General features: G+C 30.5%; 1 protein-coding gene across 2 annotated transcripts; it reads left to right on the top strand.

Moving 5' to 3' along the window:
• The first annotated feature begins 1333 nt into the window (after positions 1 to 1333).
• Positions 1334 to 9291, top strand: LOC137823935 (uncharacterized). 2 transcript variants are annotated; one of them, XM_068629290.1, is made up of 9 exons: positions 1334 to 1490; positions 1586 to 1654; positions 2999 to 5800; positions 6162 to 6735; positions 6965 to 7474; positions 7597 to 7878; positions 8121 to 8186; positions 8311 to 8614; positions 8693 to 9291. In XM_068629290.1, the coding sequence occupies exons 4-9, from the start codon at positions 6460 to 6462 to the stop codon at positions 9142 to 9144; spliced, it is 1890 nt and encodes a 629-aa protein (XP_068485391.1). In that variant the 5' UTR covers positions 1334 to 1490; positions 1586 to 1654; positions 2999 to 5800; positions 6162 to 6459; the 3' UTR covers positions 9145 to 9291. The 2 variants fall into 2 exon arrangements, 1 of the variants encoding a protein (XP_068485391.1); XR_011083183.1 differs by lacking the exons at positions 7597 to 7878; positions 8121 to 8186; positions 8311 to 8614; positions 8693 to 9291.
• Positions 9292 to 12897: the final 3606 nt, after the last annotated feature.

Below are 12897 nucleotides of genomic sequence, written 5' to 3'. Positions count from 1 at the left end.
CAAGTCAGATTTCAGCACTCGGCACTCAGAATTTAGGATTAGATGATTATGTACCTATCCTTTGGGATCTGTGTTAATTTATACAATTATTGTGGGCTCATTATCATTAATGAACCTAATAAAAGGATATTAACAAACGTTGGTAATCAGTCTCGTTGTCGTCATGTCGGTCGGTTTGAATCAAGTGTCGAGTCATAGTTTCGGTCGTGCAGATCCTATTGGTACACTTGTCCCCAGATTCGAAGATGGTTAATTTAAAGAGTCTTTATCTAAGATCGAAGTGACGATTGAGCTTTCCGAGGTGGGACGTGACTTTAGTGACACCAAACGCGTGACGTTAGCGACGCTCAGTCTTCCTCCTTCCTCAAAGGCTATAAATAGTGGTCTCCCACTGTTCTAAGTGACTGCTTCCCTGCTAAACCTACTCGTTATGGCGCACTGATTTCCTTACATTCTTCTAGGTTAATCATGTCTTCTTCGTCTTTCTCTCCTTCTTCTTCTTCTCCCTCTTTGTCTTGGTATGCAAACGAGGAAGTATACTAATGGCTTGAGAAACAAATTGCTTAGACGTTGACAACCTTGAGTTTATGGTGGGGCTATACTCATTGAATTGGAAACTTCTCCTTTAATGAGTCATGTTATAAGAAGCTTTCTAGTCATAACTGCTGTGCATTGAAACTATTCATCACTTGATAATATCTGCCAAAATATGGAGACGTGGAAGCCATTCATTTGATTGAGTTGCATGTGTATGTTCTCATGTTCTAAGTCAAGAGAAGTGGTGTCTAAAAATTCTGGTGTTAGCTTATGGAAACATACCATACATTCATCAATCACCTTGTAAACATCATTCTGAGTCATACATAGTTCTTTTAGGCATATCAATAATACCCATTTTTGCAATACTTTCTTTACTTTTCAAAGTTGCAGCCACGCATGAAATTGTTAGCATAACTCAACTTTTCCTCATTTGCTATTCTTTTAAAATATTTTTTAAAAGCATCTCCAATGCTTTTCATGAAAGCAACCCACTTAATCTTTTTATATGGCTTCAAATTACTTCAACTTTAACCAACCTAGTCAATTTTATTCCAACAAGAATAATTGTTTCCAAATTCTCACTGTCATTAGCTTTCTTCTTGGCATGGTTACAAGTGAAGAAACTTTTCTGAGAATCCAACAAGTTGCCTTTCATTTGCAAACTTCATGGATGCTCAATAACTGCCACAAATGGAGGATCACACAACTTATTGCTAACACTTTAGGGATAACTTCATACAAGGGATACACTTTAGGGATAACTTCATACAAGGGATATGTTCATTTTTTCTTTGTACAGCATGATATCCTTCATATGTTTATGCCCTAATTCACCTTCATTTCAGCCAACCTACTCATATAGCACTCAACAACACCTCTTTCGGATCATAAACTCACCAATCTCCACAAATATATAATTAATTCAGAACTCCTCACAATATTTTTAAGAGGTAAGCTTTCATATTTTTTCTCAAAATCCTAGTTGCAAATTTCTTTAGATCATATATTCAATATTCCTAATCAATAATACTGTTTCTTGTAGCAGACTTTGAACTGTCTTTCTGGGCAAGTCACTCATTATTGCAGATATAGCATCAATACTCTGAATAAAGAGGTAGGTGATTGAAGCTTTCTCATTTTTCTTTTATCTCCTATCTAGTTGCAATTTTTGTTAATTTTAATTTTTCCTAATTTCTCATCGTTCAAGGATTAGTTTTTCAATTTTATCCATTTTCTAAAGTGAAAGTAGGTTGAGATTTAGATATATAATGATAATTAAATCTAAATGATTAATATTTTAAATGAAAAATATTATGTTTTTATTATATAGCCAACTAGATGATATAACCAACTTAATCATTATACATATACATTTTTTAAAAGTTAAATTTTAAACTAAAGAAATATAAGTATTCATTTTGATGATTGTGAATACTTTGTTTACATATCCTTAGTTTTTTCTTATGTTTATAATTAATAATTATACATATATATGTTTTTTGGGCGTGATAAAAATTTCAATTTTATAATATCATTTTATTTAAATATTAAATATTTTACAAAAAAATTTATTATTAGATAATTTATAAATGTGTAAATACAATTATAGTAATAACATTAAATATTATATTAATTATATTTTTTAATTAGTTACTTTAAATGATATTTCAAAATAATAAGTGAAAGTAATGACTTTATAAATATGTGATTACGTTTAAAATAATTCATAATACTTTTTTCGATTAATAACTAATTATATAAAATATAAATTATTTGTATTATATATAATCTTAATTTTTTATATTAAAATATTCATTTTGTATTTAACTTAAACTTTGTTCTTTAAAAACCTGTCCTTTAAAATTATAAAATATCCTTACAAAATTATTTTCTTTTCTTTTTTAAAACAAACTTTATTTGTTCGGTAATTTTCACATATTTTTCTTCCTTATTTTTTCTCTTCTTCTATTTATTTTTTTCTATCAAACATATGATAAATTCCAGAATCAATTACATTAAATAACCTTTATTTCCACTTTGTGATTAAAGATTCACGAGTATTTGTACTCGACCTATTTTAAATTGATTATTATATAAACATGTTTAAGTTTCAATTGAGGACATTAGCCTTTTTTTACTAATAAAAAATGGTACTTGTTTAGTGAACAAGTATTATTAGACAACTTTTTAACGTTGTTACTTTATTCCTCTGGAAAGTCGGAAAATTTGTTTGACATTTAAGTATATTCATATTTTGAATTTCATTTTTTTGGAAGAAGGAGAAATATTTAAGTATAGAATTTTTTTTTCATAAAAAAAAAAAATACTCTCCGTCGTATTTAAAATTTTATAGTTTATAAATGATTTTTTTTTTAATCTAACCTATCTAAAGTTATGTTTTAATTGGATATAAAACTCATTCTGAAATATGGTCATCTTATTTGTTTTGTAAGATCAGGTTAATTAAGTTGAATTTAGAAGGGAGAATTAATGGACACCATTTTTGATATTTTGGCTGATATTTTAAAAGGTTTGGTATGTGAGACTGTGAATCAATTACATTACTCCTTTTGCTTTAATGGTTTTGTTAAAGAGCTTGAAAAAGAAAAAGATAAGTTTATCGAAACAAGAAAGAGTGTCGAAGATCGTGTCACACATGCTCGAAAACAAACCTTAAAGACTGCAGAAGTTATGGATAAGTGGGTGGAGAATGCTAAGATTGATGCAGAAGAAGTGAATCGCTTACTGAAAGAGGCAAAAACCAAAAAAAGTTGTTGTTTAGGGTACTGTCCAAATTGGAGTTGGCGATACCGTTTAGGAAAGAAGTTGGCAAATAAAAAAAAGGACCTTCAAAATATCATTCAAGAAGGTAAACAATATATACAACATGAACGCACTACTTCAATTCCTTCAAATACTCTTGATATTCTCACAGAAAAATGTATGAATTTTGATAGTAGAAAAATTGCTTTTGATCAACTAGTGGAAGCACTTAAAGATAATGGGGTTGCCATGATTGGATTGTACGGGATGGGGGGTTGTGGTAAAACCACATTAGCAATGGAAATTAAGAAGATGGCAAAAGATGAGCATCTTTTTGACAAAATTATTTTTGTGCCTGTGTCTAGTATAGTAGAAGTTCCAAGGATTCAAGAAAAAATTGGCAGTTCATTAGAGTATAAATTTCTAGAAAATGAAGAAATGGAGAGAGCCCAACGCTTGTGCATAAGATTAATCCAAGAAAAAAATATTCTTATGATTCTAGATGATGTGTGGGAGAAGCTTGATTTTGGTCGCATAGGGATTCCCTCCTCTAAACACCATAAAGGTTGCAAGATTCTCATTACCACTAGATCAGAAGAAGTTTGTACTTCAATGGATTGTCAAAGAAATATTTATTTGCCAATCTTAACTAATGAAGAAGCATGGAATTTGTTCCAAAAAAAAGCAGTTATATATGAAAACACCCCTGAAACCATCAAGCATTTAGCAAAATCAATTTCAGATGAATGTAAAGGATTGCCTGTTGCCATTGCAACTGTTGCTAGTAGCTTGAAGGGAAAAAAAGATGTGATATGGAGTGTTGCATTGAATAGATTGAGAAGTTCTAAGCCAATCAATATTGGAAAAGGTTTGCAAGATCCCTATAAGTGTTTACAATTGAGTTATGATAATCTAGATTCTGAAGAAGCTAAATCACTTTTCCTGTTGTGTTCTTTATTCCCCGAAGATTATGAGATTCCAGTCGAATGTTTAATAAGATATGCAATTGGGTTAGGTGTGGTTGGAGAAGTTAACTCATATGAAAATGCAAGGAGTGAAGTGATGGCAGCCAAAATTAAGCTTGTAAGTTGTTGTCTGATATTGGATGCAGATTATGAAAGTGTCAAAATGCATGACTTGGTTCGCGATGTAGCCCACTGGATAGCAAAGAATGATAATAACATCATCACGTGTGAAACGGAAAAGGATGTAACTTTGGAGCAAAGTCCAATAAGATATCTATGGTGTGTGAAATTTCCAGATGATATGGATTGTTCCAATCTTGAGTTTTTGTGCATAAAAGCAAAATTGGAAGTATCCGATGAAATTTTTGAAAGAATGGGAAAACTTAGAGTTTTGATTATTACCAATCCAAATAGAGATTATGCATTGCGGTTGTCAACAAGGTCTTTCAAAACATTAAGAAATCTTCGTTGTCTAGTCCTTCAATACTGGAAATTGAGTGACATCTCATTTGTAAGAGATATGAAGAAACTTCAAAGTCTTTCATTGCATGGTTGTTCATGGCCTTCATTCATTGATTTGCAAACTGATGTTGCATTTAGACAACTTAAAAACTTGAAATTGTTAGAGTTTAATGAATGTGACATTGAAGTGAAGAATCTTGAAGAGATCAAAAGCATCCCACTTTTAGAAGAATTGTATATCATTCAAACAAAATCAAAGTACAATGATAGAAAGTTCATTGAATGCTTTAACTTGTTTAGTTTTGTCCAAACACTACAAAGGTATGGAATTCTATTAGGACAACAATTTCCTCATATTTCAATATCATCAGAATTTATCTCTTGTCAAAGAACTTTAGTGCTTCATAATTTTAACATATCAAATGAGGTTATTAAGGGTTTGGCAAAAGAAGCAAAGGATCTCTTTATAGAAAATATTGAAGGAGATGTAAAAAATATGATGCCTGATATATTTGAAATTGAAGGGGGTATGAATGAGTTGAATGATTTGAGAATAATGAATTCTGAAGAGATTGAGTATTTGGTTGACACTAGCAATGATTTGAATAAGGTGAGAAATCTCTTCTCCAAGTTGCATACCCTGTTCATCATGGAGATGAAATATCTAAGAGCTTTATGGCATGGTTGTGTACCTGGCAGTGGGTCTTTTGAAAAATTAAAGAAACTATGTTTAAGAAATTGTCCAGAGTTGACATATGTCATTGTTCCAGGTGACTATGCAGTTGGGTGTTCCCTGCCATCCAAAATTTTCCAAAATCTTCAAGAAGTGTTGATAGATGATTGTGGAAAATTAAATCATGTATTCTCAGTGAGTACCATAGGAGATCTGTCTCAATTGAAAATGCTTTATATAAACAAATGTGATATGCTAGAACAAATAATTGGGGATGTTATTCATGAAAAAGAAGAAAGAGATGAAATTAGTGAGGAAGATAAGCATCAACATTTTGAATCTAACCACTTCAAAACCACTTCAATTCCATCACCAACCAGTGTAAACCGTAACGCAGGTATTTTTTACTCATTTCATCTTTGTTGTTACAAAATTTTATATTTTAGTGTATACAATTAAGACAATTTCATTTTAGTCCCTAAAATACTAAGCATTTTTTTATTTCTTTTAGTTTTATATATTATTTAATGAATAAAGTAAACTAAAAATAGAATCTCTATAGATTAAAAGAATACAAGTTTAGAACATAGGAACTAAAATTAAGATTAAGATGAAGTTTTCATCATTATCATTTTCTTATGTCTGGGTTTGTAGTTTTAACCCCTTTAGATCAATATTTTGAAAACAAGAGTATAAGATGTAGACATAAAGATTTATATAATTAACTCTAATATTTTTTATTTATAATTGTTTTTCAGGATCATTTACTCTATTTAACCTTGTAATTCTTCGCATATATTCATGTTCAATGTTGGGGTCTTTGTTTGAGACATCTGTAGCTAAGACCTTGACTTCATTAAAATATTTGAGGATAGATGATTGTCATGGTTTGAAGCATATAATAACTCAGGCAAGAGTCAAAAGAAATCAAAAGGAAAACAAGGTTGAAGATGGCCATGATTTCCAAAGTGATCTTTCAATGTTTCTAAATTTGGAAGAGGTATTAACAAATGTGATTTATTGCAACATATATTCCCAAAGTCTTTTGTTGGAGGCATGGTGAAATTGAATGAAACAAGAAATGAAGAAAGTTCTAATTCAAAAGACAACACATGTCATCAACCACAAAAAAGTACCCAAACTGAGCTTCCTTCTTTACAAAAACTCATACTTGATTATCTCCCCAACTACATAATCCCATATAGTTATTATGTAAGATGTCCATCTTTGGAAACACTATCATTGAGTGTGGGAAGATATGTTGAATTTTCCACTGTAAATTGTTCATCAAATGCTTCAGAAATGAGACACTCGGATTATATTAAAATCAAGGTATGATTAACTGTCACTCACTTTGCCTATCTCTCTTTGTTCATGTTTGTGCTATAAAAAATAAATGGTTTTACTTGCATTATGGTTTGCTGGTAGCTTGAATATATTAGATTGGTGGAGATTATTTTGAGAGAATAGCTATTCCTTTTGTTAAATTTCAGTTTTCAAAAAATATATATATTAAAAATTAATCACTTCAATGATTAAAGACAAATTGTGTGGATTGCAGATATCTAGCTCAGATTCTCTTCACTTGTTTGAAAGTGTTGAATATCTTTCAGAGCAACCACAAGGTCTGAATTTTCTCATCATGCGTAATATTGGAGTAATTAATCTAAAAGGTTTTGATAATGAAAAATACCTTTTTGATTTGTCTATTGCTTCATTATTGATGTTGCAAAATTTGCGTATTGAGGATTGTCCTAAACTTCTGCACATAATAGACATTGGTGATGAATATGAGAGTAAGAATTTGGATGCTATCTTTCCAAACTTAAGAACTCTTTCAGTGTACAATTGTGACCAATTGAAATATATGATTGGCCAATGCCATCTTGATAATAAAAATGATAAGGAGATTCATCTTCATTTTCCAACATTGGAAGAACTCTATCTTGATAAGCTACCAAACATTATTAGTATTTGTGCTACCAACTCTCTGTCCAAGGCATGGCCATCTTTGAAGAGATTTTATATCGATGGATGCTCACAACTTGATAATAGTAGCACAACTCGCAAGGTAATTCTTATTATTTTAATTATTAGTTTAAGTGAAAAGATATATGCATGTTTATGTTTAAGTGTTGTGTTCAATTCTCCTTTTGAACATAGTTCAACTTGTTTACAATTAATTATTTTCAGCTTAAACGTTATATGTCAGAAAACACTTCTCCTCTTCAAATGAACCAAGAAGATCCACCTACATCTGAAAATAAACCATGTTCTTCACCAGTTAATGATAACACTGAATCTATGTTGGGAAGCACAGCTGAAATCTTACATGAACATAAAAAAATAGAAACCAAAGCACTTGTATCTGAATCAGAAAAGTTGAACAAAATAGACAAAACAAGTGAAAAGATATCAGACATACAAGCGATTGAGCAAAATTTGCCAATCATTTCTTCTTCAAACATGATTGAGGTATTTATATATTTTATTTTAATCTTCTAAAAAATTATACATTAGTAAACTACATGATGGAAGAAATTAAAATAACACCAACTTATGTTTTTAAGGTGAGAAGTCCATCCCAAACACTTGTATGGTAACTCTCTTGCATAAAATACATTTGCTTATAAATTTAAAAATGACTAGGATTGTAAACAAATCTCCTTCGATAAACACTAATTTTTGTTATGCTTGTTCAATATTTCAAATAAAAGTTGGTGCACAAAGAATCAAACAATGAAACAGGTCTTCCACACCAACATGCACACGAAGAAATAATGGTAACCACTAAAATTGCTCAGATTATTGTTGTACTAACACATGATGTATGTTATGAAACAAATGCTTCTCAAAGCTATAACTTAAAAGATACGCAAACATTCATTTTTCATTCGTGATGTACAGAATATTGAGGAAATAGGACGACAAAAGATCGAAGAAGGGTCTCCATTAGAGGGAGTTGTTACTAAAACTTTGTCAAGTGGTGTAGATAACATTAGCTTGGATAGAGGTGTTACAATTCACAAGTCAAGTGGTGCATATATACTTCCACAAGATTCCCAGCTTGTTAAACAAGATGATAAGATGAATGAAGACGAGGCAGGAATAACACCATATAAAAATATCAAAATCCAAGACGAGGGGAACTTGTTGGATAAAACAAAGGGAATAAAAATTGTTTTTGATAATGGAGTTGAGGTTACTCCAGGTATTGCTCTTCTCTTGTCTATTTTTCATCTTTTATTTATATGTCACCTACTTCTCAATCTTTTTACAACTTATACAGTAAATCGTATAAAACTGGAAGAGTATAAGCAGTTTGTTGATCTCGATGATTCACAAATTTCTCTACTAGTGGAGGCGATAACAGCATATCCTCATCTTTGGAATGCTTGTGAGAAGTTTAGTGATCGCTTTCAAGCTTGGATGTTGAAAACATTGGCAAATATGTTGTTGTTCCTTCGAACTGAAAGTGTTGATAGTGTTAATCCTGAGAGAGAAAAGGAGTTCCATAAACTATGTGATGAAGTTGTTCAACTTGGATTTGAGAGATCGTGGGTTGATGAAATGCGTCAACGTGTTGTGACAAGAAATAAGTTGGACCATGCAAATACACAAATTTGTGAGGTTCTTAAGACACTTGATCATTTAATTCGACAGTTAGATAACATAAAGAAAGAACTTAGGAGTCTTAATGACTTTGCTGATGCCCATACAAAATATTTTGACTTTTTGTGATATGGAAGTCCCAGCCAAACACTTTGGTTTTATGTATTTTCTATTTCTTCTTACAAATACATTTGGCATTATTTGTGATTATTCTAAAAATGAGTGTCACTCTCTAAATGTAATGTTATTTTCTGAATGTAATGTTATTTGAGCGGTAGAGCAAGATGTTTAAGTTTATTATATTGCATTTATCGTAGACATTAATGTTGTTTTCTGAATTTCTTCAAGCATGGTTTGATATATAATTTCCCCCTTATTTGTTTAATTCTTTGTTTAATTTATGAAACATTAAACCAGGTCAATTCTTGAATTAACTTACTCAATTTTAAGCAACCTACTCAATTTTATTCCAACAAGAATAATTGTGTACAAATTGTTCCAACTTATAGTAAATCACCCTTTACGTTCGTGATATTTTTTATTTTAAAATTTTATCATGATTTTGTTTTTTAAAGACGTTTCAAAAGTTTTGGAAAATTAAAGAAAAAAATTGTATATAAATTATCATTAATTTTAATTATTATATAAATAGTCGGGCAAGTAATATTTATCTGAATAATTAATAAGGAAGCAAAGTATTTCTTTTTTAATGAATTTTTTGTTTGTAAGGACTAGTGTTTATGGCTTCTTAATTACGTGAGTGCAATAATTTAAAGATGATAATTATATATATATACACATTATACTTAATCTTTAATTTTATTAATGTAGTGGATGTATTATATGGATGGTGTAAAATAGTATATGGTTTGAGAACTAGAATGGTTGGAGTTGTTTTAGATTTTGGTTGGTTTTAAAATAAGAAAACTTTTCATATGAAATATATTTAGCAGAAAATATTTGTAGATTTTATGGTGAAAGTTTTTCCACACGAAATACAATAGATTTTCTTTTGTAAATTAATGCGCAAGAAAAAAATTATAATTACTTGTGAATTTACTCATGTATATGTAAATTATATATAATTTTTTCTTGCGAATAAAACTTTGCAGCAAAATTATTAAAAATTAATAATTATTTATTTCAGGTTTTCTTGTAAATATAAATTTGTAAATAATAACATCGTAATAATTTGAAATAAACTGGTTAGATAATGTTTGCTTTTAAGTTTATGGTAAATTATTTGGAGCAGGAAAATAAAATAAAGTATGATTTTGATTTATTATTAGATATTTATAAATGCGTAAATACAATAACAATAATAACAATAACATGAGATATTATATATGAGATATTATATTAATGATTGTTTTGGCATTGCCAATATAGTCTCATATCACTTAGGATTCGAGGTTAATGGCAGTTTAAATACATTTTTCTCCTCTAACTCACAGATACGTCTTTTAAGGACAAAATTGTGAGAAAATACCGACCTTCTAAGTGGACAATACTTTAAATACAATGATTGATTGATCATATCAATACTAACTTGAGGTCGGAATAAGTATTTTATACATATGAATAAATTGGAGATATAGAAAAGCAATAAAAGATATTTAGTTTTGAAACTCAAAATTATTATTGACAAATTTTTAAATATTTTCAGTAAAAATCAACAATATGACATATAATATGATGAGAAATATAAGTTCAACAAACAACCTTGAGATAGTGCCAAATAAATAAAGAGCATAATATAATAATTGTCGTGTTTGTGTGTCCGAATGCACATGTTTATATGAATTTAAGTGCGTGATTTGATATTCGATAGAGCATGATGCATCCATGTCTTTGCATATTTCACAAAATTACTTTCATAAATAAATATAGCAATTTTGAAAGCTTTAAACGTTAATAAATATATAATCAAAATTGCTATTCTTAATATAAAATATTAAATATATTTTTGGTTCTCTGTAAAATTAATTTTCAATCCAAACTTTAAATACTCTATTACAAAAGTGAACTTTAAGCCTAACTCAAGCTCATAAAATTGACTCATGAAGTTGAGATTTGCATTCACTTATATATTATAAAAACTCTAATCTATCTCCAACATACTCAAGAAAATAATATTAGAAAATAATATTGAAACGACTTCAATATTAACGTGAATAATAATAAAGTAGACGATATAAATATCTAAGGTATTCAGTATAATGATAATAGTCATTTGCATATGATACAACAATACATATACAATACTACGGCAACTATACTATTTTGTACATATTATCTTCATATAGAAATAACTAAAATCGTATCAACCATGCAATTCGTCACTAAGATTATTCAAATTCGTGTCCATCACATAAATTTTTTAAAAACTGTTCATTTTGGTAAATTCTTTGCAAAATTCCATTTTCGATAAAAACTACTAGGAAGTTGACACAAGTAGTAGTGATGATATTTACAGATGAAGAGAAGTATCAACGTCTGAGGTATCAAAATTTGTTGATGTTGGTGCTCCCTGTGGCCATAAACTGGAGGAAGTGGGTGGTTTCACGTTCATGGTGTTGTGATAACTTTGTGTGAAGTTGAGGCCAAGAGAAAGAGAATCATGAAGAGGAGGCACCATTCTTGCGTGTTGTTGTTGTTGTTGAGAGTTTTGTGATGATGGATTGTGCATAATAGATGATGAGGTGCTGTGAGATGACAAGAGTTGAAGGAGTTGCTTCCCCTCTCTTCTTTCTTTGACCTTCTCCAACTGTCTAAACCTTTCTTGAAGAAGAGCAATGGAGGAGTTCACAGAGGCAGTAGGATCATTACCTTGCCTACCCATTTGGCAGTGAGTAAAAATGAAGTTGGGGTTTTCTTTATATTTTGGTGGGGTTTGGAATGGAGTGGCTTGGAAGTGGTATATAATACAAGGGAGTGCATGTATAGGAGATAATCATTTTTAGCTGTTCATAGTTTATTTTTTTCATTTGGGTGCATGTTACTGATTCCTGATGATAGCAACAGAGATTAGAATCGACTGGTGTTTGAGAAAATGCCAAGGAGAAAACTGCTAAAAGTTAGTATATTGCTGGATGTGTGGCCAAAGGGACTTTTTGAAGGAGGAAAAGGGTGAGAGGTAGAGTCCAAAATGATTGTGCTGAGTAGCATTTGGAAGGGAGCATTGTGGAGAATAAATGGTTAGGTAATGCAATGCTTATCTGGGCTTGTCAATTTTAGCCACTGTTTGCTTAGGGGAAGATGCTACTTCTTTGTTTGATCTTGTTGCTATAATACCCCCTTTTTAATAACCTTTTAACTGTTGAATGTGCTATTCTTGTTTTGGAGCTGGAAGGTGTGCACAAGAGACAAAAGGAATAGAGAAGGAATATTTTTGGACTTTTGCCCTCAATGATTAAATTAGTCCTAATGCAGTGCCCATGAAGGGAAGACATAGGATGAACTCACTCTACTGTGTAACATTAAGGTTTCTTTAATGATGCCCTCTAGCTACTTTCAGATTGTAGATTTAGTTGTGATTAATTTCCACAATTTTGCTTGTGGATTATGGATTGATGGAAAGCCATAAAGCTTAGTTTTGTCTAATTTGAATGTGCCAAGTTTCTTAGATACCCGGGGAGTGTAACTTGGTAGCCTCTGTTCTTACATAGAAGTTTGTTGGAATGAATTTGATTGCTTCTTGATCAAATGTTGGGTTGTTCATCATTTTTCTGTTTTCTCTAACAAGCTCAGTGGAACTAACAATGTATATCCATGATGAGATTAACTTTAAAGATGGGATATTTATGCAATTTGAATGGTTGTGGTCTTAGCAGAGATTAGTGATTTTTTTAATGATTTTATATGGGTTTTTGATTTGACTTG

Source organism: Phaseolus vulgaris, chromosome 8, assembly GCF_000499845.2.
Source record: "Phaseolus vulgaris cultivar G19833 chromosome 8, P. vulgaris v2.0, whole genome shotgun sequence".
NCBI lineage: Eukaryota > Viridiplantae > Streptophyta > Magnoliopsida > Fabales > Fabaceae > Phaseolus > Phaseolus vulgaris.
This window is presented reverse-complemented; position numbering and strand designations above follow the sequence as displayed.